Source organism: Porites lutea, chromosome 11, assembly GCF_958299795.1.
Source record: "Porites lutea chromosome 11, jaPorLute2.1, whole genome shotgun sequence".
NCBI classification, from domain to species: Eukaryota; Metazoa; Cnidaria; class Anthozoa; order Scleractinia; family Poritidae; genus Porites; species Porites lutea.
The window spans coordinates 27,909,882-27,936,591 of NC_133211.1; the positions used below are offsets into that span (position 1 = coordinate 27,909,882).

The 26,710-nt window shown below is 38.0% G+C and overlaps 1 protein-coding gene and 1 non-coding gene across 2 annotated transcripts; both read right to left on the minus strand.

Annotated features, from left to right (window-relative positions):
- Window positions 1-853: 853 nt before the first annotated feature.
- On the minus strand, window positions 854-12,767 carry LOC140951996 (protein DEK-like). The gene is made up of 17 exons (XM_073401388.1): window positions 12,657-12,767; window positions 12,452-12,548; window positions 10,798-10,913; window positions 10,390-10,423; window positions 10,167-10,243; window positions 8,830-8,883; window positions 8,655-8,695; window positions 7,464-7,527; window positions 7,235-7,291; window positions 6,985-7,045; window positions 5,974-6,005; window positions 5,765-5,851; window positions 5,102-5,318; window positions 3,944-4,020; window positions 3,515-3,598; window positions 3,197-3,265; window positions 854-2,397 (listed from the first exon to the last, which is right to left on the minus strand). The coding sequence occupies exons 1-17, from the start codon at window positions 12,711-12,713 to the stop codon at window positions 2,386-2,388; spliced, it is 1,236 nt and encodes a 411-aa protein (XP_073257489.1). The 5' UTR covers window positions 12,714-12,767; the 3' UTR covers window positions 854-2,385.
- Window positions 12,768-23,296: 10,529 nt separating this feature from the next.
- Window positions 23,297-23,378, minus strand: Trnas-aga (transfer RNA serine (anticodon AGA)). The gene has a single exon. It is a non-coding gene; the product is annotated as a tRNA-Ser (tRNA).
- Between the last annotated feature and the right edge of the window lie 3,332 nt (window positions 23,379-26,710).

Genomic DNA, 26,710 nt, shown 5'->3' on the forward strand with positions numbered 1-26,710 from the left:
TGCCTTACGTTACGACGACTTTCTGACGCATTACTAGTGGAAGCAACGACCTCCAATGAGTTGGAACCAGCTGAATCAACCGAAGCCAAATTTCCCTCGCTTTCTGCCATATTGGCAACAACGTTCAACAGGGAATGACTCACTTGGTAACCACGTCTTTGTCCTCGTAGGAAAATGTGACGTCACTGTAGGAATCTGTAGGAATTGGTAGGAATCCACCACCATATATGGCGCGCAAAAAATTTTAATAATTCTGTTACGCTTTTCGCGGTACGTCCGATAATAAGAATTCTGACTTTGTTTCATGAGCAATCAATCTGTTAGCACCACACCAACTAAGAACTTGATCTAGTATAACTTACATGGCCATAATTATAGTATCAATATTATCACTTATGGTAAATATGGTAGTATCATCAGCAAACATATAAAGTTCTCCCGAGGTTACAGATTCAGGAAAGTCATTGACATAAAGGGAGAACAGTTTGGGTCCTAAGATTGACCCTTGTGGTACTCCAAACTTGATAGAGCTAGTGTCTGATTTCACTTCATTAACTTGAACAAATTGGTTACGATTTAACAGGTAGCTTCCCATCCAAGATAGTAAATTTCCTGATATACCAACAGCTTTCAATTTTTGTAATAGGATGGTATGGTTCACCGAGTCAAAGGCCTTCCTGAAGTCAATAAACAGAACACCAACTTTAAGCACCTCAAGTGAGATGTGCATAGTGGGCAACGGAGTAAAGCTTTGAAGTTGACTGCATATTATCAGAGAGAGGAGCAAACGGACATAAAAAGAAATTCGGACTTTATGTTTATGAGTCATAAACACACTTTCCTGTGGTAACATCCTTTTATTTTACTGTGTAAGGTAAACCTATTGAGCAGTACATTGTTTGGTCATTTTTATGCAGTATAAAATTAATTTACCTGGTTCAAACAATCATTTTCAAGAATGTGGTATGGTAGGAGAAATGTATCAAAGATGAAACTGTTTAAACTGAAGTGTGGTCTTAACTTTAAGAGTCTGGATTATGTTTAAATGCTGCTCGTTTGAGTATTTTACATGGTATTCATGATGGTTTCCAGGAAATGAGCTTGTGTAATATAAAACATACATGAAAAAAAAAAAGCTTTTGACAACTTTTGAGATGCTCTACACAAAGATGGAACTAAGATTTTAAATTCATTAAACATTTGATCACTTTATTATATTAAAACAAATTAATAATTATTCACTGTAGTAAAAAGACCGAGAGAAAAACTAACTACACCTCTCTAGCTTTGGGTAAGATAAGTATATATTGTACACAATAATGTTAAAACACATAGTCTCTACACAGTAAGGTGTCAAAATAACAACTACTCAAGCCAAATACAAAATGCCTGGTTGTGTAAAAGTAGCTACAATATTTTTGTAGAACTTATCATGTGTTTAAAAAAAAAAACAAGAGTCTGTGCAGCAGATGAAAACAATGTCAATTCTTTACAGTATTACATGTTTGTACAACTTGCAATGTTCTGTGCAAATGTAGCATGTTCCAAAGATACAATATACGTACAATGTATGTTATGCTGTGAGGACGAACAAAATCATAGAAAAGGCATTGTGTAAAAATTGGCAAAAGTAATTTTGTCAAAGTAGTATAAAGCAAAAGTAGGTAGTTTAAAAAACCTAGCATTTACAAGGATGGTAGAAATTAAGTAATTGGAAAGCACACTATGAAAAAATGAAGTGCTGCCTGAAATCATTGTTCAATGTCACCACTCTGTCAAATCTACAAATGAAACCTAATAAAGAAAGCACTTGCCGGCAAGTCTATGTAAGTACCTTCTGAAAGTCACCTGTCAAAATTTACAAGCCGAACCTACGTCCTTATCCATTTCTACAAAACAGAATTCGCTCATAGAAAAAAGAAACATAACATATAACTGCATATTTTTCCAAGCGACTTGAAGTTGTAGTGACAGCCCTAAAAGTTAAGCATGAAATGTCCTTACCCAGAGTAACTCTACAAAGTTCTTTAAACATTTGCAGAAATAAGTTAAAAGCCTGCAAAGATTTCAGAAACTTGGAAAGATCAGATCCTTCAATTTCCTTTGAAGTAAAAATATTAACACCAATGGAAAATGTTCCTGTTCTATTTGACCACTTGGATGCTCTTGACAGAACACAGTTTTCAAGAGAAGATTAAAAAAAAAATACATGTACATAAAATTTTAACAGAGGAAAAACTCTTAAAACAAAGTTGTCTATTGGTAAAATAATACAGAACACTTGCCTATCAGACTTTGGTAATATAAACAGTAAAAAGAATCCTTATTTTACATAAGATTCCTTGGTAACTTGATGGTGGATTCCTTTCACAATGTTTGTAGTTTTCATGATATTATCTGAAAGAAACAGAAAAAGTACTGTTTTTACATGTTTCAAATAAAATAAATAATGCAGTCTAATCACAACAGCAACAAGACTTGCAAAACAACACCTTCATTGAGTATCTTGAATGTGAATGATTGTATTTTGCATTAGCATTCCTCTATTATTGGAGAGAAGACACTACACAAACCAAACTACAGTGGAACAGGCGGACACTGTCAGGGCATGAAAAACGTGTATAACTGGTGCTAGCCGCTTACGGGGGTGTAAAAATACAGAGTTTGAATAGCAGCTGAGAGAAAAAGGGTTTTGTGATGGGGGCAACAAGTAGAGCCATCCGTTTACAAGAGTGTCTGTTAGAAGAGTTTCTACTGAACACCAAAGTCTAGCTGTTTGGAGAGGGAAGGCAGTACCTTCTTCCCTATCCCAAGTTCTAGTCCCAGCACCCTGGGGATTCCACTCTGCAGACCAGTGCTCCACAAACTTAACTAATATAAAAGTTTGAGGGAATCACTTGATGGTGAAGGGTATTAATTTGTGAAAAGAAAAGACAAACAAACAAACCAAAATAAAACAAAAAATTAATAACAATGCCAGATTGCTTGTTTCCAATAATTTATTTTAGCTATTAATTTTAAGCTTCCCTTTGTATAATCCTTTCCTCAAGTAACCAATGATAAAAACAGAAAGAATGCATTCTCTTGATTAACGGTTGAGAAACAAAAAAATCAAGTCCTTAAATCTCTGGCAAGGACAAACATTCTGCCTTTGACAACCTGATTACAAAAACATTGACTAATAAGTTAGGCTTACCTTTCTGACTGTCTCCTTGATGAAATCCTTTCTAGATGTGAGGTCATATCCAGGAAACATGTCATAAACCTGAAAAATAACAAATAAATTTATTGAAAGGACAGTATAAGGCTAAGTTGTTTAGAAGCTTGTTCACCCATTTGCCCCTGAACTGCCCATACCGTAAATGACCTAATACACACCCTGGGTGTCTGTTTAATTCTAGGGGTCCAAACAGGGGTGTTTAATAGATAGGAGGTGTTTAAAAGAGAGAGGTGTTTATCTAGGAAATCCAGAGTGCTCAGCATGAGATGTATTACTCTTTCCCTTAAAACATACCTGCTTACAAATGCTCTTCATTGTTACTTGCTCAAGATCAGCTCCATCTAAGAGATCCTTAACAACCTTTTCAAGCTCGCTATCCTGCAATCATAACCAAGAAAATATTATTCTTAAACTCAGTAAAAGTATCTACAGGTCTTTTCTAGTGGAAATTGTTCTGCAATTTTAAATTTTCAAGAAAAATAATAATAATAATAATAAATTCCACAAAATATACACTAATGATGACTTGTAGTTTCTAATTCTGTTTATCTCAAAATGCAAAGATGTACTTTTGAAACAATTTTGTCCATAAAGAAATTAACGGCCCAGAACATTGCTTCTTGATAATTCTAGTTAGTCCATCAACAGAAATGACAACTAATTGTCAGCTTAGTTAGCTAGACTTGTTTAGAAGCTCTTGTTAACTTGCATTCCACTACTTACTGTTGGGGCTTGTTTTTTGGTCTTTTTAGCAAGAGGTTCCTCATCAGAAGATGAATCATCTACAGGTGTTGGTTTCTCTGTCAAAAGAGAAAAAAGGAATTACTATACAATAGATATAACCGTGTAATATACAGTTGAAAGACCTCTTACTACAATGAAAAGTAAACAGCTATGTTATTATTCTTTTTAGTGGAGTTCCAGAACTAAGAAAATTTGGTAATCGATCCATCCATCATGTGACTGTACATCTGCACCGCAGTGGAGCAAATGTGAAACGTCAAACTTCTGGCTAGAGTGGGTGCCTTAAGCTACGTTTAATTTGATAATAGACATCAATTGACAGCTTTTAAAACAGGGTATCCACTGACCAATGTCACAAGACAGTATTGCAGTCTCAGGTGCTACTAATTTTAATTGATCACAGGCTCAAGTTTATGTTTTTCAGTCATACAGTATGTTAAAAGTACATGTAGATACTGTGGAAGTCCATTGTGTGAAGTAAATTTAAAATGCATAAACTGGAGCTTTGCTTTTAGCTCTGGCTACATCATGAATCCATAATTAGAATGATTAATCAAGGACAACAAAGAAACGGAGAAGGAAACCTCACACTGACCCTGTACTGAACACTGAAAGACTTGGGTTGGATACCAAAAGACCTTTTCAAAAGTGATGGCTTCATTAAGTCCTCTCTATTTTATTGTTAGACGACATAACTTGTTAAGTGTTTGACAGTTTTTCAACATTCTGAAGCCTTAAAAGGATTGCTTGACAACACACTGTCCAGTGCTCCAAGCACAACCTTTTTTAAAGTTGCCCTTTCGTGACCTAAAACTATAAAATGGCCACCAGAAAAAAAAGACACCCTGTGCAATATTACATGAGGTTGAAAGGATCAATGGATGGCTTAAGTGACATCTCATGGCTTAATAACAAGGGTGAAAGAGGCAAATTAAAAAGAAAGTGAGCTTTAAATAATAATTAATGCAAATGATTATCTCACGAACATGTAGGAAACACCATAAAGAGTAACTAATTAAAATGCCATTGTTTCTAGCATAAATTCCAAATTGGCACCTTCTCATGGCAATTTCAGTCGCCAAATCATAGCTTGAACATGGACATATTCATTGGTAACAGTCATGTATAACCAAATACCTTTTTTAGGAGTCTTCTTTTTTGGAGAACCCTTTTTCAATGGCGTTATCTTAACAGGTACAGGCTCTTTCTTTTTTGAAGCCTTAATTTTATCATCAGCTTTCTTTGCCTTTGGTTTTGATTTGTCCTTGCCTTCTTTTTTCTCCTTATCTTTCGTCTTTTTAGATGATTCAGACTTCTTTGGTGATGATTCTACTTTCTTTTTCTTCTTTGGGGGCTGTAACATAACAAAAGGAAAAAAAAGAAATTAATTTAACTTTCCTACTGTATTTTGTTTGAAAGACAAAAATAGTGACAACAACATAATTATTCTACAGGGCTTGTTAATGGTTTGTTTCTTTTTCTTAACAAGCAGTACATGTGCAGGGTGTAAAGGAAGTCAGTTTTACAGCTTGCCATTCGGGCAAGCTGTACCTAGCATGTACTAGTCCGAAAGTCATTTCAACTAGCCTGAAAAAGATTTGATGAGCAGGATTGATTACATTTCTTCTGTAATTAGAATTCCCCGAAACAAATCATTTGCCCATCGCGCAAGTTAAGAACAGAATTCACTAGCCCGATAGCAAAATCCACTGGCCCCAGGCTATCGGACACCACTTTCTTTCCACGCTGAATGTGAAAGGTTTTCAACCAACTACAATCATTGTTAACAAAATAACTAACCTCCTCTTTCTCTTCTTCCTCATCTTCATCATCACCTTCCTCATCATCTTCATCTCCACTTTCTACAGTCTCAGATGTCTTCTTTGACTAAAAGGAAGTAAGGACTATCACCTTTGCATAGTGAAAAATTTAGTTTTCACAATATAAAAATAATAATAATAATGATAATATTGCATTCACACTGTTAAGTATCAGGTGGAAATACAAACCTTTCCTTTTTCTTTTTTACTCTTTTCACTATCTGTTAATACAATAAACAGTAGAGAAAGATTAAAATACACATATACCTCTTTAAAGCAAAGTAATAGCTCTTTTAACAATTGAGCAGCAAGGCCATTACTTGAAGGTCTTATTTGATGGCATCTGAATGTGGTACAATAATAATTATTAAGAATGACTATGTGGTCTCAACAAAAACGACAAAAAAACACAGATCATCAGACCTGCCAATAAGTTTTCTTTCTTGAGAGGATAATTATATGCTTGGCTAAGTCACTATTTTGGTCATACAAAACAAAAATATGGTCGTCTGTGAACAGTACATGTAGGTCAGGATTTGCAGGCAGACTAATATTATTGTCATACATGTTTATTCACTGTGCCAATTTTATTGTGTTTAAAAGTTGCCTCAAGGACAAAGGCACATTGCACAAAATGACAAAGAACGTTAATCGAGCCTTGATGCACGATTATGTATTGGTGCATTAAAAATTACGTTCTAACGCTAAAAGGGTGTTTTTTATCCAATAACCATGAAAATTCATCGATAAATTTTAAACTTAGGAGAAACTTTGGTATACAGTACCGCTCAAAAGTAAGTTACCACCCTCTCGCAAGACGCGACTGGTAACTTACTTTTAAGCAGTACTGTTCAATACAGTTTTATTCGGGAGGTGAGTGAGATACAAACTTTAACTTCTAATTTTTAGTGAAATGTAAGGGAAAATGGCATCTTCTAACTACACTACATTTTGTTGACAAAGAATTCATTTCATTAACTCGAAGCTTTCTGCAGAAAGTATGTACTTGCCGTAATGCACATTGATTGCGCAGCAATCATGCAGAAAATCAAGTTTCTACATAAAAGCTGAGTAATGCAGAAACCATTTTTTACAAAAAGTGATAACCAACATAGTGCGCATGGCCTCCAGTGTTGATTATTCTCCAAATGATACACGCTATACTCTTTAACAGCTATGCAAATATCTCTGAGTTCTTACCTTTTTTCGTTCTCTTTCTCTTCTTTTTTTCTGCTTTTTTGGCTTTTGGTTGAGGAGCAGGCTGTAAAAAAGAAAAGAAAAGAAAATCTATCATTATTATCTCTCTAAGAACTACTACAACATGTACTGTATGTGCTTACTTGACGATAACACAAAAGTCTAAGACCAAACTTACTTGTGGTAAGCAAAGCCTTGCAACATTAATTTTCCTTCATAGCCATTGCAATTAATTTCAAATGCTTATACTTACTCTCCCTGAAGACTTTGGTAACATGAGAAATTCCATAACTTTTTCTAGAAGATCACTCTGAAAGAAGATTAAAGTACAATAACAACCTGTTAAAATACATTGCATTATTGTTCATACATGTATTTTACTTTTCACAGAACATTTCTTCAATTACTTTTTAAAGTGTAATGCAGCTCAGTGGAATTTTTTCCCACTAATTTTTACAAAATATTATTAACTTTACTCTTACCCTAATTCCTTTTTTTTCTAAATCAAAGATCTCACAAAGTCTTTTAAGTCCATCATTAGTAAATCTATGAAAAAGTAACCACACAATATTAATAGATTAAATGAATATAAAAACTTGGTATTAGAGTATGATAATACAGTGTGCTCCCTTGGTATTTTCGGCTAGGCAGGCCGCCTGGCTTAGTTCATGGGAAAATTGGCGACGCCTGGCTTAAAAACCAAAGATTTAACCCAACAAAAGCTTATGTTTGTTGACATCTAGAACCAGGCATAATTTCAAAGTTGAAATCACTCAAGAAAGCTGTTGAAACATTCATTGTCTGGTGTTTTTATCTGTGTGTTTTCTTGCAATGAATTGATTATAAAAGTGATTTATTGTTGGATGAACATGTTCAAATCTGTGTTTTTATTGAAAGGCAGCCATCTTGAAATTATCCCAGAAACACAAGGGCCCATCAAGCAGCTTACTGTGTAGTACTAAATGAAGTTCATTTGCTCGCTTTTTAAGGGTGTCAAAATAGAGAACTTGGTCAACCCAAGATGTGAAGAACAAAAATAAAGGTTGACAAAAAGTCTTTTAAGAACTGATTATACATGTATTTCGCTGTCTTGGTTATTATTCAGGCTTTATACAAACACTGTGAAAATCATAGTCACAACACTCCCTGGCCGTCCCAAAATCCTCGGGAGAACACTGCAATACTGGTCTTACCAATTACCAGTAATTAAAAAGACACAGTCAGCTGATGCACATGTGCATTAGATACCATTTCTCAGCATTTTGCATAATAACAAGACAAGAACTTAACAGAAAGTGAGAAACACATCCTGAATATCTAAACAAACCTTGTCGAGTTGTACTAATTGCAAGTCAAAATCGTCATAACAGAGCACTCATTTTTTATATACAATTAGAATTTACCGATGGCCTCCTTAATCTGGAGGTGAGAAATGACACAAAGTCTGAATCATTGTCAAAAGTTGCAGGTCGAGAAAGCTTGATTTTCCAAATACATGCTATCTTTCTTTAAATATTTATAATGATGATTTGCTCTGCAACATTACTGACTCATTTCTTTTGCTATTTTGGTCAATGCAGGTGACTTCTCCCGTACTGACGTTTGAGAAATAAGATGCTAATGGCATGTACCTAAAGAGCTTATTCAAGGTCAACAGTACAAAACAATCTTACCTATCCAAGCCTTGTTTTTTGGATTCATACTCTTTAGTATCCTATCACAAATAAAGAGAAATCTTTCAGTATCCTAGTGGGGAAAAAAGGAAATGAATTCCCTTGAATTATATCACATCAAACTCAAAACATTATTTTTATGTACAGCGAAATAATAAATTATCATTCCCCTTACCTTTTCAAATGCAAACCCATTAAACTTCCTGATGTTCTTTTTAATTTCCATTACCTAGAAATAAGGAAACGGTTTTTTTATCTTTCAAACATTTTCTAACTTTTAATTTACAGCAAACTTACTTCAAATTTTGACATTTAAATTATCTACAAGTTATATTTCCCTCTGCATGCATAATGTTGTATATAGTTTATAACAATATTGGGACTGTAATATAGCATATTTTATTTTATTTTAACTTATTTTCTCGAAGATATTAGCTCTACAGCTACTCTGTAAATTTCAAGCATAAATAAAGTATATGTATGTATGTAAATCTAACATTCATAGAGAAAAAGGCCAGTCGAAAACATAATACACTGTATCATCAACATTTATTAATTGCCTTGGTGAAGTTTTTGCAAATGGCTTTGCAACATAAGCACACTGATACATGTAACAATACTACTACTACTCTTGCTCTTAACCCACCAATCATTAATTTACATTTTAACTCCATTATTATCAACTAAATCTTCCTCTTTTCTATATTTCCAAAAGGTGTTACAAAATAGAAATTGGTGGACATGTGCATGGCCCAAAAAAGTGCCAACAAAATTTACTTTAGAAACCCACAGAAAGTTGACAATAAAAACCAAAAATAATTTATAGACCTGAAAAAAATGACTAATTTATATTTAGAAAGGACAAATCTCCAACCAGGTATCCATTTTATGTAGTGAAAAAAAAAAAAAAGAAAAAGAAGAAAAGAACAGTTGTAGGGTGCAAGTCTGTACTCTAAGAAAAATATGGGAGCCAAGTGCTCTTCAAGCTGCAAAAACTTACTTTTCCTGGTTCTCAAGAACAGAAGGGATACACCAGGGCCCACAAGGTGTTGCTAGGGCACAGCACAGCAAAGTTCACCATGTTTTGACCTTTAATATTATTTCTTTAGGTTTATGCAGATGTATAGAGAAGCAAAGTGATGGCATCACAAAAACTAAATTTGTCAAATTATGGCATAGGTTGGCATATTTAGAAAGACGTCCACTAAAAATCAGCCTGTTAATGCAAATTGGTGGGGGAGAGATAAGCACCATTATGTTCTGATGACTCCATATAAATCCTTTTACAACAGGCCTACATCGTAAGCATTAACAGGCTGATTTTAACCAATTGGACATTTTTCATCTTCATCTTTCTGAATATGCCGACCTATCCCATAATTTCACAGAGTTTAATTTATGGGACGTCAGACTTCTCTATTTTATCTGTCTGATCGTCACGGCTAAGGATGGGAAGGATATTGTCCAATGATGGACTGTTATTTGCAGCTGTGATTTGTGTGGTCTACATACCCTTCCCTCCCTTCCATATAAAAGTTTGTGGAGAGGTTTCAGTTCTACAGCAGCACATTTTCCTATCTCATAATTTGCTGAAAGACAAGAATTGAAATTAGAAATGACAATAAAATAATTAGAACATCCTTATTATTTTCATTAAGTAAAACCAACAATCCCTTTTTTCAGCAATAGTAAAAACTATTGTTATTATTATTATTATTAACATATTTATGCTTACGCCTTTCCATTGAACCCAATGATTCTCCTTTGCCCTGTAAAAGTAAAAAAAATGTGAATGAGGTTCTTACACCATAAGATAATGATATAAAATATAATAAAAACACCAAAAATTATCCTCTACTCTTATATTGACGTTTCAGGGATAATGAAACAAATAAATTTGAATGGAAAATAAGAAGGCTAAGAATGCCAGCTAGTAAGAAGTGAGGCATTTACAAGTGTGGCCAAGGATTTGAACTTGAGACTAACGAGAACAAATCCAGCAAGTGGTCAAAGTGGGATATGAAATTCCTATTAAGTTCCAGCACGCTTAGCACTCAGCCTTAGCCAGGCTGCCTCCACCATCATACACTGTGTGTGATGAATGGCTCTGTAGGGTCAGAACCCTAATGAACACTATCCTTACCTCAAACAAAAGAGGTTTAGGTTGATGAGAAACTGCAGGTGGTGTTTGGCTGGCAAGGAACACTGTGGTTTTTCTTTCTCTTTTCCCCTCAATTACAACAGGCTTGTCATAAAGTCCTACAATTAAGGTGGAAGGAAAACAATTTTATTTTGGTACAATTTATCATTTTGTTTTGGTTTTACTCTCTACAAACTATGTGGTGCTATACTTGTGGAGAATACAAATATGACAATTTTAACTCATCAGTGAAATTTTCTCACTTGATTATTAAGCATGTAAAAATTAATAGGTGTTATGGATCAGTAGTACTGACAAATCCTGAATAATTTGGGTAGAAAAGAAAGACAGAGCATAAGACTAATTTTATCCTTGAAAGAGCATGAAATATTAAAGTTCAGTTATTGTCAATTCCACAGCTCCCATATAGCTCTATTCATTAGACACAACACAGTGTACATTGCTAAAATATGATTAAGTTAATTGATTGTCATGCAGTAGTCAAAGAGAAATGGTCCATTGTCAAGCCAAGCCATCTAAGTGCACCCCCCCTGATTTTATTGATAATTTGAAAGTTAAATGCTATCAGTTGTTGTAGATTTCAGATTCATCTTTGCATTTCTGTATGCGTAACAAGCAGTGAATTCACATGCAAGGTAGTTATGAGATTTCTGCCTGGTGTCCTTATAACAGTTTTATCCACTCAAAGTTTTTCAATCATTCCAAATACCCAGATGCTGTAGTTAAAAATTTGCTGCTCATTACACATGCAGAAATACAGACTTGAATTTCACACTAGTTGCAGCAATGACTAACAGATTCATTTTTTCAATAATCAAGTCATCAATATAATCTACAAGTGTGTACTTAATTAAGCTGGCTTGATTGCAACTTTTCTGATAAGATGATATTCCCTAGAAGTGCTCTTCCTAAGAACCAACTTCCCGGCCCCTACCCCCTTCAAATTGTGTCACTATGGAAAGCACACATATACACTGTACTCTAGCACAGGTAAACTTTAAATCACTTGGAATTCATTTGGCTGTGGCTTTTGAGAGTGGAGAAAAAACAATATTCACAGGGTTTTACAGGGGTGGGAGCCAACCATACTTTCCATTGGTACGCTAGGAAATGAAGCTGGGTTTTTGTCGAAACAGCAAAGCTTTGTGCATGTCAGTGTATGTAATCTAAAACATGACACACTGCTTCAGTTTCCAGTGTCAATGAGGTGCTGTAAAACTCTCGACCAAAAAAGGGCTGGATTCAGATAATAAAAAGAGTAGGATTACTTTTGTAAAAACACAACAAAAAACACGCACACCAAAACGTTATGCCATCTCATCTCCTATTGATCACAAAGTGACTGAAGCATACACATGTAAATTGCAATGTTGAGTTTAAAAAGCATCTAACTTTACAAAAAAAAAACGATGCTTTACGAAAACGCATTTAACAACTTCGTAAGAATAATAAAATGACATTTTAATTTTCTAAAACACAAGAACTTAGCTTACTCAAAAATGCAAATTTCAAAACGATATTAAGATTTGTATTTACACACAACAGACGCGCATGTTGCAAGCTGTCCACAAATCATACTACAGGCTTCTGCTGAAGCAAACACGCAGATAAGAATCTACAAACGAACTTTGATTACCTGTAAGCTCTTCTTCGCTGGACTCTTCATCTTCTTCTTTCTTGCCGTTCTTTGTGTCCTTCGAATCTTCGGTTGCAGCATTGTTCGACTTCGCGTCCTGAAATATCGTTAGAAAAATCAAAAACCGCATGAGCTGCAGCGTTCAATTTGAATTTTACCAGCACCTCTGGGGTTATTTTAGGGATTCATAATGATTTCTTGAAACCTTTGTGATTTCTTTTGCTTTGGATTTGAGGTCTTGACTATCCGCTTTGTCCGCCATGATTATGGCTTCCAACGGGCATGTGCTTTGCGCGGGAAACTGAACAAAAATCGATAACTGTCAGCCTCATTTTGATTTTCATGCTCGTCGCTGGATATTTTGTTTCCTGTCTGCAGGCTCACGTTCATGTCAAGCGCTCAACGCCAGCGGCGCGTACGTGAAACGTTTCCCACGCGGAAACCAGGGATGGCAGAAAAGCTATCCGGGGCTCCGGAGCGCCCTGATGCAGAACCCCCAAAAGCGAATAAAATCGCTCCAACTTTCATGCCAAGCAGCCAACTCGAGCCGGGAAACAACTTCTGCTCCGTTTGCCCCCCGCCTTTTTTTGACGGAAAAGCCCTGGGACGGGGTTCGAGGAAAGACGCTTTGCTACGCTGTGATACACATGATATGCGCAGGCTACTACGCAGGTATTTAATCTGTTTTTGTTTATTTCAGTCACGTATATTTTCAGGTACCGTCTTGCCAACCTACGAGGAGCGCGCGGGCAACACACACTCATGTACAGGGCGGATAAAGGTTGGGCGGTGAAACGAGCGCGTCCGAGCAAAAAGGTGTGATGCAGTAGACTGGGACTCTACTTAGAAATGTCGCTTGTTTTCGACTTTGGTCAGGGCTTGCGATGAGGTTTGACCATTAGACACTGCCGCTGTCACTGAATTATGGCGGTGATTTGTTTTCTTGCACTTCTTACTCGTTCCTTTGTGCTGGTACGCTGTCTCCGGGAGGCAAATGTTGCTATTTTTTGCGGGAGGTTTAGTTGGAGTAGACAAACATCTCTTTCAAAGGGTTTCCCTTATTACTTCCACGACTTTACCGCTGAATTATATTTTCGTTCTACTACCCGCCAATGTCGATGTTATTCCAAAACAAAAACAACTAAGTACTGTCTAAAGCTCGAAGGAAAATCTCATCCATGTCATCCATGTCAAAACTAAAAGACAGCAGATCGTGTTTCATAACTAGATGACGTGTATTTTTAAATGCGTGCAGCTCGTGCAAGATGAAATTATGCTAATTTCAATAACCATCATCCTTCTTTTAATTTTGAAAAAAAACACCTCATACGTCTTTCTGTTTCTTCGAAACTTCAAAGTTAGTTTCCTCTCAGTTTTTACTGTTCACCTTGTTTTGTTTTAGAAAGGAAAACGGAGAAAAAACCTTACAACTAACCTCAATAAATTTTGTTTACATGCGGTTGCCGGATTTGCGACGCATTGCGCGAATCGCCATGGCGCGTTGCACCCGAGAAGCAAAGTTTGAAGCAGTACAACGCCACTATATCAAAATATATCAATCTAATTTTTTGTTATGTTATATAAAATTTATCCCCCTTTAACATATGTAAAAATTGAGGTTAAGAAGTGTTAAGCTTTTGCAAACGAAACGGCGAAAGACGATTAGGTGATATTTAGTGGAAGGAGGAGGTATTCAACACTTTCAAATCAAACTCAAATTTTGGCATTATACGACCAACAAGTTTGACTTATAGGCATACAGACACAAACATATGAAACTGTTTATTGATATTGTTATGAAACGAATTTATCTATTTAAAACTGGAGCCTGAAATTACAGAAATAAAATAGGATTTCCGGTTTGCAAAAAGGAAAATTTCGCCGGCCTTCGAGCGTACCGGAAGCGCGGAAAGAGCGCTCGTGCCAGTCCTTCTCCGCATCACACATTAAATGAAGAGCGGAGCGCTCGTTTCACCGCCCAACCTTTATCCGCCCTGCTCATGTATCTCGCTCGTCAGTCGTCAGTGTGCAGTGTACGCTTGGTTCCCTTAAAGCTGTGGGAAAACGAGCAACAAAAATGAGCAACTTGTTTTGCAGAGTTGCATAAAATAGAATTGAAAAGCCATGTTGCTAGTTTTATACCACCTACAGTCAAGCCTGTCTTTCAGCACATCAGGCTGTTGCAAGTTGCAATTAAACTCTGGAACTCATTGCCACGTGCGATCACTGTTGCAGACAGCCTGCGTACACTCTTTTTTTTTATATATAAGAATGTATTTTATAAGAATATCGAGGTTGAAATTTGCGAAATTTTAAGAATATTTTAAGAATAAAGCCGAGGCTGAGATTTTGAAAAGGATAGATATAATTTTGTGTGTTAAAACATCTGTAAATAAGATGCAATTTTATGTTTTTAACTTAACCGTATAAAATTATTCCTTTCTCTGAACGGCGAAACTAGCCAACAAAACGAAAAAACCTGCACTAGCTATAGCAAAATGTTCAACGCTAATGACAGTTCGATGAACGGTACATGTCAGGGGCGGATTCAGGATTTTTTGTAGGAGGGGGTGCACTCGTCTCTTGCTCTACTTCAACACCAATAAACCACATAGCTTTTTTTTTCCTGAATGCCAGTTGTATTAGAAAACCGCAGTTCATCTCAAGGGGGGGGGGGGGGTGCGCACCCCCTGCACCCTCCCCCTAGATCCGCCCCTGCATGTAATACATATGTACAGTATTCAGCACAAAAGACATAATAAGAATAATACAAGAATATTTTCAGCCTAAAATCGGCAGAAAAATAAGAATATTCAGCCTGGGCCGGAAAAACAACATTCTTATAAAAAAAAGAGTGTACTTTGAAAAAGAAACTTAGAGAATTCCTTTTTGAATCATTTCTGGTCAGCTAGATCGAAGAATTACCTATTGAGGTTTTTATCTATTATTATGATTTTAACGTTTAGATATTTTATTCTGTATTTCAAACTTATCTAAAGTATTATTTGTTGCTTATGTACGTTGCGTCTGAAAAACCCTCATTGGGAGAATCAATAAAGTTTTATACTTTTCCTTTACTTTTTTTTACTGACCTCTGATTGGATAAAATTACGTGGGAGTCAGCCCATACTCGGTTGCCTGGTCGCAGACGCTCTAAACCTTGACGAGAGCGTGGGCCGGCTGCAACGCAAGCTTATACTCGGGATTTACGTCCCTTGTTGAAAATAATTGAATTTGCCTTGAGCCGGTTAACACACAACGTGTACAGATATTGCTGCAAAAAGTAGAACTGCTCCCCACTTTCTGCTACAACTTCCCGGAACTTGCAACAACCTGAGCTAACCTGATTTGCTGCAAGACAGGTTTGATTCATGGGTCAGTGGAAAAACACCCAAAATCGCTATTCAACTCGTTTTGCAGCAATGTGGCAAAACAATTTTCACGTTTTTTATTGCCTGTTTTACAAAACCCGTACCCTTAGCTCAATTACATTCCATTGCATACTTTTTCAATTTTGTGTTTTTCATTAACTCATGCACCGGTATGCCGCTTCACACACCATCTCGGCATTGTACTCCCTTATATGGCTTGAACAAGAGAGACGGGATATGCCGCTGCATGAACAAGGTATGGTTTCTGTCCTCTCTGTCCTAAACAGGGAACAGTACTGTAAATAATTTCAGGCGTGTCTGTCCTAATTGAAAAGGGTATTGCCTGCACGATTGCATGGGTTTATTTCAATTTTGGAAGCAAGGACCAACGTTACCAAAAAGAAGCAAGGACCAAATCCTAAAAAAGGATCTAATCAGCTATAAGTTGAAATACCTAAGAACGTCTGCGTGGGAGGCTACAAGTCTGATTTTACAGTCAGGAATATATATTTTTTGTTGCCAATTCGGAAGACACGGCCTTCCTTCTTCAGGGTCTTACATACAACGATAAGATTAAGTTAAGACGTTACAATTTAAAATAAAGAATAGCATGCAATACGATACTATAATAAATACTGTAAATATAAATTTCATGTGCTCCAGGTCTTCAAAGGCAATGCCTATAACGTGAACATTCTCTATTAATAATATTGCAATTGCTAATAAATGACTTTAAAATAAGACGGCGTTCATTTTGTTGTTTGTCCTAAACAGAGTAATAAAATTTAGGGTGTTGTTCTAGACAGGGTATGTATTTCTAAGACAAACTTAAAGCAAGGGGCACACATACACCAGCCTGGCCAGTACCTCACGCAAGCTCACAGCCATATCACCGGGGCAGTGGCAGCCATGGACAGCTGTTTCCCCTTGGGGACATGTGGTGTGTGGAGCAGGCGATTAAAGGAGTTCTTTGTACCTGCCTTGGCAGTAAAGGGCTTCTGAAGACGGCTTTGTATGTAGAGAGGTCCGACGGCTATGCCATGCTGATGAGCCCCAATATGGGCTAAACAGCTGTCCATTGCTGCAACTGCCCGGGTGATATGATTGTGCGCACGCGTGAGGTACTGGCCAGGTCGTTAGCTGGTGTATGTGTGCCCCTTGCTTTAAGTTTGTCTTATGTATTTTTAGATTTTTATGTCTTAAACAGGGTCAGGCTTTCAAATCCTCTGCGGCCGTCACCCCTACCTAAAGATTGGTCGACTACCTTCCGGGAAACGACTGCGGGGTTCAGAGCTCGGATATTACTATTATCGTTTTCTTGTTTGGGTAGAAGGACTACGTAGCCTGCGTGGCAGACGCAAAAAGAGGCGGGGAGGGCGGGGGGGAGAGAAATGCGCCAATCCCTCTCTCTCTTTCCCTTCCTCCCTATCCCCTCTCGATGCCTGCTACGCAGGCTAGGACTACGAGAGTGCAATTTGATATACATGTAAATATGTCAGAGACGCTGGTGCATTACCTAACAAACGGAGCTGAAATGTTGTCAAATTTAGAGCTCAGTTTATACTCAATAAAACTGTAACGCTACTGGTGTTTTTTTTGGTCAGATGAAGACTCGTCGATCACGTTCCAGATGGACTCAGGCGGCCAGTGAACACGAAATTAAGGAATACATCTTTGAGTGCTTAATTAGGTTATGACCTCACGAGCTTTTAAATGCCTTTAAATAACTTTCAGGGGTTGGTTTTTCCCGTTAGCATACTCAATAATTTCACTGTGTTTGGGTGTTAGGGTCAAAATTATTGGGACAACTTGAATGTTTAACATTTCTGAAAACGGCTTTAGACTGTTTCATTGACGGCGCCGACCGGCATTGGAAGAACTAGGATGATTAAACAGTATAGATAATATCATGTTGTTTGTGGCATGTTTCTATCTGAAAAACATGCCACAAAAATATTCCAGATACTCGTTTAATTTTTTTTTTCTAGTTTTAATAGTGTGGTTGGCCCTGAAGAGCAACACGTGGGCTGGGTGTTGACGTGACACAACTGACACACCTAAAATTCCTGTCCGGCCGCCGTAAGCCGCCGTGTCCCTTTTCGCAGGCCCTGGATAGGTCACTGTTCATTCTCGTTGGAAATATTGATGTTTTTCATAGGGATCACGCCTAACGTAAGAACGCATTTTGACCAATTAATCACTTTAATGTGATTAAACTACAATAGAACTATGGCAAGAATGGTGAAAATGTAAAAGAACAGAGAAGTATGAGGAAAAGTATAAAGTAACACTAGGGTCCTTTACATTTCGTTTGAAATTTAGCTAAGACGCGTTTTATCTAAGAACAGCCCCTAACACCTGTTCTTCGATAAAACGCCTCATAAGTCGCGTCTTAATGTGCAGTTTATACGGGATAGTTTGCGTCTAATGAAAGACGCGTCTTGTTTTTCCTCGTAAAAATGGCCCTACTATTACTGACACTATGCGCTTATAAGGATTTCACATGACGTTGGGTTTGTTTAAATTTCATATGTACCTCTTTTTTCTGGTGTGACTTATACCTAGTAGAGAAATCCTTAAACTTTTCCAAACTTAAAATTGCCATAATGCAGTGTTACTCAAAGGTGCAGGTCGACTATCCCGCTTGACCGGAAGTGGTGACAGCAACAGGAAGTGATTATCTGACATGTATAGCTATTGCTTTCATCGTGGTGAGAAGAAACAGTGAGGTCGCTGAAGCGATATCCAACAAAAACAAAAAGCGTGACTGCCTACACTCATAAAGCTAAAAGTCTTCGGGGACTTAAGTTCGCAGAGAAGACGATCACGACACCCTCTTTTCATGCAAACTCTACGAACTTGCTTTTTACATCTTCGAAATGAAGGGCAACCCGCATCATAGATCAGGGAGTCAGTTCGCTTTCACGTGTTTGATGATGATTTCTGTTTTTAGCACATCCACGGTACACGCTGCTCATTCCTGGGAATCACCAAGCTTCAAAATTGAAACGAAAGTCAATTTGGAGGCAATTGTTTCTTGTGGAGAAGGGATGCTTCAAGGAAAACACGATTCAATATGTAGATTGTCCGCAGATGAAGGTACAGTATGAAGTTTGTGATGTTTGAAATCAGCATTTATATTTTATGTTAGCAAACTACTGATGGAGATATTTCATCCCAGTTTAACAGCATTATTAAACAGCATAATAGCTCGTATTATTTCGCTACTTACCAGAAATTTTAATTTCATCTTTTCCCTCTTCTACGATTTGAGCGCCAAAAAAAAAAAGGTAGTATCAACTTAGCACAGAGGATCAAGAGAGAATTACCAATCCATGCAGACAGATAATCTGGGATAAACTCCCATTGTCGGCCCGAACGAATGTTTGTGGAAAGAAAATGGACCCTTTCATTTTTCCTCTCTAAACAATGGAAATCTGCGATCATTTCAGATTAGCTGCTCGGATCCCCTTTATAACCTTGGTCCTGTTCACTTTCCAGTTGTATACACAATTTTATCGAATCTTCGATCTTTCCAGAGTACGTGATAGAAATTTCACAACAATCGGCACGGTAATAATGTAGGTGATCTGATTCTCGATTGATGATTTAGCTAGCCTATGCGTGGGCGATAATTTCAACATTTAAATTCGTCTATAATGATTCATTTTGACCCATCTTAAATTTTTTATCCAATTTTCAGCTGAAACTGAAAAAGCCTCTAGTGGCCACTAAAGCGAGAGAGGAGGCGTACTATTTTTGTAGCACACACACGCGCGTCATTTTTCGCGGTACTTAGGAGTGTTATTTGGTGATGACTTCAGTGACAGATTCAGAGGAAGGGCCCGGGGGGCCCGGCGCCCTCCTTATTTTTAGAAGAAACTGAGGCCAAAAACGCCTGCGGGGGAGACTAAGGCCCGAAGGGCCGAAAAAATTTTTTTCGAGACTGCCGCCAACCCCCCCCCCCCCCCCCCCCCACACACACACACCCTTATTTGAAGGTCTGGATCCGCCACTGGACTTTTTATTAGCATGACCTAAAACTAAAATGAAATTCTAGAAATGTGAATTTTGATGTCGTCTGAGTGTTAACATAACTCCATAACTCATGAGATAAACACGAGTGAGCATAATTGACTTCTAAATCTTTCGTGTCTATTAAGGAGGATTTGACTGGGATTGTTATTAAACGACGAGTCCATGCGCGACCAATCCCCAGCGGTGCTATGACAAAGCCATTTTTAAAGTAGCTGTTATAAAGTTTAGAATTCAAAGCCAATTCAATAGTTTTCTCTTCTTCCCCAGAAGTCTGTAGCACTCGCGTGAGCTGGCCGCGGGGCGGTTTGCGGCTTGGAGAAATTCCCGCACATTTTAACCCCCCCATCTTATCCAGATACATGGTCGCGGTTTTTACAATCTCGCTTGTCATTCTCGACCATTCTCTAACTGCTTCAGAAAACTGATACTTCGAAAGTGTCGTCTCAAGTTACTGATTTCTGGGTTTTTACTGTCTAAAAGTCTAAAAGTTGGAAGGATGTGGCGCCACTCTACGTAGAGCGTGGAAAATTTAGTTGAAACGACCTTAAACAAAAAACATATTTTACCATTTTCCAAATTGTTTTATTGATTCTTGCTTTGCCGCAGAATTTCTATTCAGGCATGTTTAATGGCCGATTATTCCATGAAAAGAACCAAAAGCCGTCTAGAATGTTATGATGGGTAGAAATCGAGGAAAGAAGAATTGAAAGCTATGGAGAAACGTTCTTTTTTGACTTTATTACCACGGAGAAACGTTGTATTTTGACATTATTACCACGTGTTTACTTACAGACGGCCCTCAAAGCTATTCTGTGCGCGTAGATTGTGATCAAAATGCAGCTCAGAATTCTTAAGATTCCTCGGGAAATAATGCCAGCTCCGCACAAGCTCACTTATAACAATCTGTCATAAAGAGGATGCCCCATCAATATAAGTTGTTCCTTGAATCTTTGTCATAGCAGCAAACGGGCGAAGTCTGCAATTAAAGGCGGCTATTATCGAATTTACAGTTTTAAAATACGTGACTTGGGGTGGACTTCCTTGTCGCGTAATTAACGTGCGTATGGTGCGTACGCAAGTAAATTTTACGCACGTAAACTTTTTTTTTTACGTTTTATGCGCGACCTTTCATACATTTCCTCTATTTTATTTCGCTCTTCTAGTCGATCTGCTTTAATTACCCGACCGATCTACCTTATGTCCTCTCGCTCTTTCTGCCCTGTGTCAATCCCGCTGCTATACACAATTACAGTCTTCTTCCTGACAGGCCCTTCAAGGGGAAAGGGAAATTGGAAAACGCGCAAGGTACGCTAATAACGGGGGAGGAGTGGGTAGACAACGAGTAGCTTTGATCAGAACAACGGGGAAGGGACGCGGATGGCAATTTTTCTTGTATTTCGCACGCCTTTTAACTTCCCCTTAAGAAATTAAGGGACCTGTGCTTGTAGACTACATGAACAAGCTTGGATACTGGATGGGCGCCATAATATAAAACCAGAAATGGCAAATATACAATCATGCCCGTGATCTCGAGTAGACACGCCCTATGTAAAGCGCGTAGGGATGCTTGATCAGCCTCGAGTGTGAGAAGGAAACAGTTACGCTACTGGTTTATTCAATTTTGTCAAAAATAGACGGGAAAGAAACAACTAATCCTGATTACTCAGAATGTTACGCAAGTGGACTGCATATGAACTCCATCCACCCAGCGAAAACCACCTTTGAAAATCCATAACGAGGGCTATCTAAAAGCTAATACGTTTTGTTATTTTAAGTCTTAAAAGGTCAAATTTTCAGCGTCTCTTTTAAGAAGTCCGATTTTTTTAGTACAAAACCTTACTAACAGATTCAGGGAAAAGATTTTCCTGAATCTGTTAGTGGTTGGTTGAGTTTTATCCTTTTAGTACTGAAATCAATGACAAAGAGGACATTTTGCGAGACAAGTATTTTTTGTCCTTTCAGAAAATAGGTGACATATTTTGGCGCCTGCATTCAGTTTCCCCATATCAAAACTACTTTCTTCCATCTTGTTACAGACACCCAAGGGCTATCAACCCCAGACTGCTCAGCGTGCGATCCCAGAAGTAAAATGCATCTGAGAATAGACAATGTTCTTGTAGCTGACAACAAAACCGAGTGGAGATCTCTGGCCAAGACAAAGGATAGTATGTTGCAGGAGATAAACATCACTATCACCTTCCCACAGGTATATAGTGTAACATTTGTTTGTTTACACAATTTGAAGACATTTGCAATTTATCAGGGCAAAGTCAAGATAAAACCATGTTAACTAATACGACTTGCTTGGCGTGGCAGAACAGTGACAGAGTGACATGGAAGTGAAAATAATCTTCAGCCTTACTGGTTGCATTTCAGTTATCTGTCAACGCTTTAACTCTGTTCGCATCCGACGACTGTCGTCAATAAGGAACCGTGATCACGCTTTACATAGTTCTACTGTTTTTGTCTTCATAGATGTTTAGGTAAAACTCATGTACGGTAACGTCTTCCCGGCCAAAATTTCTCCTGTCACTGTAACTTTAGTGTGAACGCCATCTCTTATCAAAAGTCTAAGTGCCTTTCAAGTGCTCTTTAAGCAAACTTAAACCAAAGTATACTTCAGCTGCACTTAGGGGCCTAGTGTGAACCCGCTATATATTTTAAGAATGGAAACGCTACTACAAGAAATGAAAAAATGTACAAAGAGCAGAACAGTTATAGCGAACCACGCAGGATGTTACAGATCGAGATGTTCACTGCAGTCCGTCTGGTCTGTCGGAAAGATGGCACAAGATCGTTGGACATCTTTTTTTGCAAGTCATTGCAATCCACTATTATTGTGTGTTTGCGCCCAACTGAACGATAAGAGATTGCAATCTCAAATGCAATAATGTGTCTTAAAGTATAAAATCGTAAAAACGTCGTACATGAAATAGGCTAAGTCCCTCCTACGTGGAAACGCACAGACCAATCTTCTACGCTCTAACCGAGACCTTTTCCAATGATTCTGTAAGGAATGTAGTATCGTGTAGCCAGTTAGCATCAGTTGTGTGCAAAGTGCAATAACGTGGCAGTGCAATCTAGGCGTAGCTATTTGTATGCAGACTCGTGAAGCAACGCACGTGCCCAGAGGAGATTGGTGGAATCTTCAGACGCTTAGGCTGATACCACGTAAATGGAATCTATAAATTTTTTTGTTATATACAGTCACGTGTAGAGCCCAAAATAATGGCGTGAAGCATCCAGATATACTAGTCGGCATTTTTCATAAATCATGCGTCAGTTTTTTTTTCTGCTTGCGTTCCTTTCTCTCTAGATTGGCCTTCTCCTGTCAAACAAATACTGAAACGTTTTGTAAAAATATGCTGAACCCTGTAAACGATCATGTTTTTCTATCAAAAATTTGTCGGCTCGGATTGAACTAAATGACCGCTGACGTAGTCGGCAGGATTCGAACCTGCGCGGGGAGACCCCAATGGATTTCTAGTCCATCGCCTTAACCACTCGGCCACGACTACATAGGCGATCTCTGACTGCTTAAAGTACTCGGTGATCAGTGCAGGATCATATGGCGCCTGGTCCATGGATGTAGGGCGTTAAAAGGAAAATTAATTTTTAGTGCCCTGCACGAACTGTGCCAAGGGCAAGTTAAAGAATGTGTAAATTTTTAATTTAAAAATTTACAGTGGCAGGGAAAGGTTTTTTTTTTTTGCTAATTAGAAATTGCTTAATGCTGACTTCTCTTTTGTAGAAATATACTTTTATTGATAATCATACCTTGCATTTAACTATTCTTAATATTTAAGTCACTACGGAGTCTTCATTGACGTAATCAGCATTTCCAGAGAAATTTTACAAGTTACTTAGATAAGTGCAGCTCAGGAAAGTACGGCACCTCTCCATAAATACGAGGGGTCAAAAATTATGACCCGGACCGAAATAGTTACGACTTTCCAAAGACCTGTTCGAGATTAAATTCTCGACTGATTTCTTTTGCCAAATGATTTTTTTAGTCAAAATACCTGCCACCCCCCTGTAATCAGTCATTACAGTCTCATATGCTTGCTTTAAATATTGTGACTTGTAAAACAAATAGACTTTTAGTATCTCTCAGTGGGAGAAATGTACTAACCTGTGCACAGCTAACCCCTCCTCTCAAAGAAATCAGGCTTAAATATAAGAGAATATAAACTCTCAAACGGCAAAACTGACATGATCCTATCATGAGTGTTAAGGTCCCAGTAACAATCATTAATTAATTCAATTGAGTAACTAATGCATCGTTTTCATGTGTATGCATTGTTATTGTATATCCTTTAGGTGTTCAAAGTTAGGCGTATCTCAGTCAAAGCAGGTTTAACTCCCCTCCCCGCTCTTTGGATGTTGGAAGAGTCACATGACGTCAAAAGCGATTTCAAAGCCATTCGTTATTATGCTGCTGACCAAGAAGACTGCTCTAACTTTAGTGTTCCTGTGTGCGTTCTGAAGTCAAATGGTTCTTGGGAAGAAAGTGTAAACGTACGTTCAGTTAACCCACAGATCTTGCGCGTATAAGAAAGTGAGCTTCAATTACCCTAGAAAACTATAGTGAGGGCTGAAAGGTTTTATCGGTTTTATTAACCAGTGTTCTTACAATGTAATTCAAATGTTCGGTCACGTTAAAAGGGTCGTTGGATCAACGAAGATTTTCCGATAGGGACTTGTTTGATATCTGCTTGTTTTCCCAAATTGACGAAGTTGAAAGTAGACTGTATTTAACCTAGCCGTAATATCTGTAGAGCGTGCAGATGGCTCATCAGTTTATTAGCAAAAATATGTCCCTTACTGATATACAAGCTTCGCTGCATAAGGTGATCTTCCAATACGCAAAGCATAGAAAGTTTAAAATGAACACTTCTTACTCAGTCTAAACTCCAGGCCCAGTTGAAATTAATCCAGACTATTTATGAACTTTCAGGTGGATGTTCTAGCGTCTAGAGTTCGTCTCAGATTTTTGAAAATGTGGAGCGACTTTGTAAGTACAGAGATGAAGCCAGCCAACTCGTCTTCCCAGTGTGCATGGCTGTATTTTCTTTCATAAACATCTGAAAAAAAGGTTAAGTGTTAAGTGTTCAAGAAAGCAACCATGGATAAGTCATCCTAGGGCATACACAACTGTGTCTCTTAATTAAGAGTAGGAAAAAGAAGTAGTTGTTGTACCTGTACATTCGGCGAGGTTGACTGACAATGACGCAACTTATCGCCTTGTCAAAGCATGCGATTCAACGCACGCTACGCTCGCAGCACTTTTCTGTTCCGCACAGGCAAAGTATCAATTTATGTGTATTAAGATCCACGCCCTCTGTTGTCACTTTAACAATCAATTATAAATCGACAACTACAAAAGTATGTTTCGCTTTGACCTCAAGGATATGAGGAAAAAGAAATATTTCTCACGGAAAAAGTCAAATAGACTAGTATAGAGTAGTACAAAAGCAGTAAAGAGTACAGGGTACTAAAGAGCGCTATTCTCAATCTTTAACGTCTTTGTACCATATTATCACTTTGGTGATTTTTAACAGGACTTCTATTCTGTCAGTGAGATATCAATAGAAGGACAGTGTGACTGTAAAGGGAAGGCTGAATGCTCGGTCACAGAGGATGGACTCATGGCATGTCACTGCATAAACAACACTTGTGGAGTAAAGTGTGAGACTTGTTGCCATGGATATGTGTTAAATGACAGTGGAGATTGCGCAGAAGTTGAAGGAACTGGTAATAATACAACGCAGCCCCTTCAAGCAAACATAAGTGCACCGGCATCAACAGAACACATTACTGATTTAGAGTTGCTGAAAAATGCTACTAAGCCTTACAATCCGGACCACTTCCTCGAAAAACCAGCTTCAGTGTCCACTTCAAAAAAGCGCTCCTCGTCTATGGTAACTACTGTAATAGCTAATATCACAACCCCATCTCCAATTACCATTGCAAGCAAGTCATTTGAACAATCTTCGAAAGCTGCTGAATCGATTTTGGTAGAAAGCACTCGACAACCTAGTCAAACGACTACTAGTTCAGACGTTGGCGATTTTTTGGAAATTGAAGTAAACCGTTCAGATTCGTCTTCTGAAGATAGTCCGCATATTTCTGTTTCACGGGATAACAATGTAGAGAATGGCTCTCAGCTTTCCTCAGCGGAAAGAGATTCCTATAGCATCATTGCCACTAACACCACTTTGAATGCCACAACTAAAGACACCAATGTGAAGAGGACCATAATCTCCTCCATTCCAGAGCTTTCAACATCTGAATCAGTTACAGAACAAAGTTTTCCTTCTTCGACGACTATGACTTCTGCTCATGAAAATGCAGCCACAGAAAGAAATTCCTTCGCTTCCGTCGACATTATGAGTGACGAGGAAGCCACTGAGGAGATCATCATCGCAACACATACTTTAACTGAATCTAATGCCAAAAAGAACGCTTCAAACCCCGCTAAGTTGTCAAGTACATCTGCTGCAAGCGTCAAACCTCATACTTCATCTGAATCTAATGCCAAAGAAAATGCTTCAAAGCCTTTCAGGCCATCAAAAAATCCGAGCGGCAAGCCAAATACCTCATCTGAATATCATGCCAAGGATGATACTTTAGAGCTAGCAAGTACTGCTGCCGCAAACGTCAAGTTGCGTACCTCATCTGAATACCATGCCAAAGAGAATACTTCAAAGTCTGCCGAGCCAACAAGTACCGCTGCCGCAGGTGCTAATCCAAATACCTCATCTGAAAATCATTCCAAAAAGAATACTTCAAAGCCTACCAAGCCAACAAGTACCGCTGCCGCAGGCGCTGAGCCAAATACCTCATCTGA

Excerpts from the sequence above, each read along its gene's own strand:
- LOC140951996 (XM_073401388.1), bottom strand. The coding sequence starts at position 12,713 with ATGGCGGACAAAGCGGATAGTCAAGACCTCAAATCCAAAGCAAAAGAA. Across the intron at positions 10,424-10,797 it reads CTAAACCTCTTTTGTTTGAG|GGCAAAGGAGAATCATTGGG; the intron begins GTAAGGATAGTG and ends TTACTTTTACAG. Across the intron at positions 8,884-10,166 it reads TATATGGAAGGGAGGGAAGG|GTAATGGAAATTAAAAAGAA; the intron begins GTATGTAGACCA and ends CCTTATTTCTAG.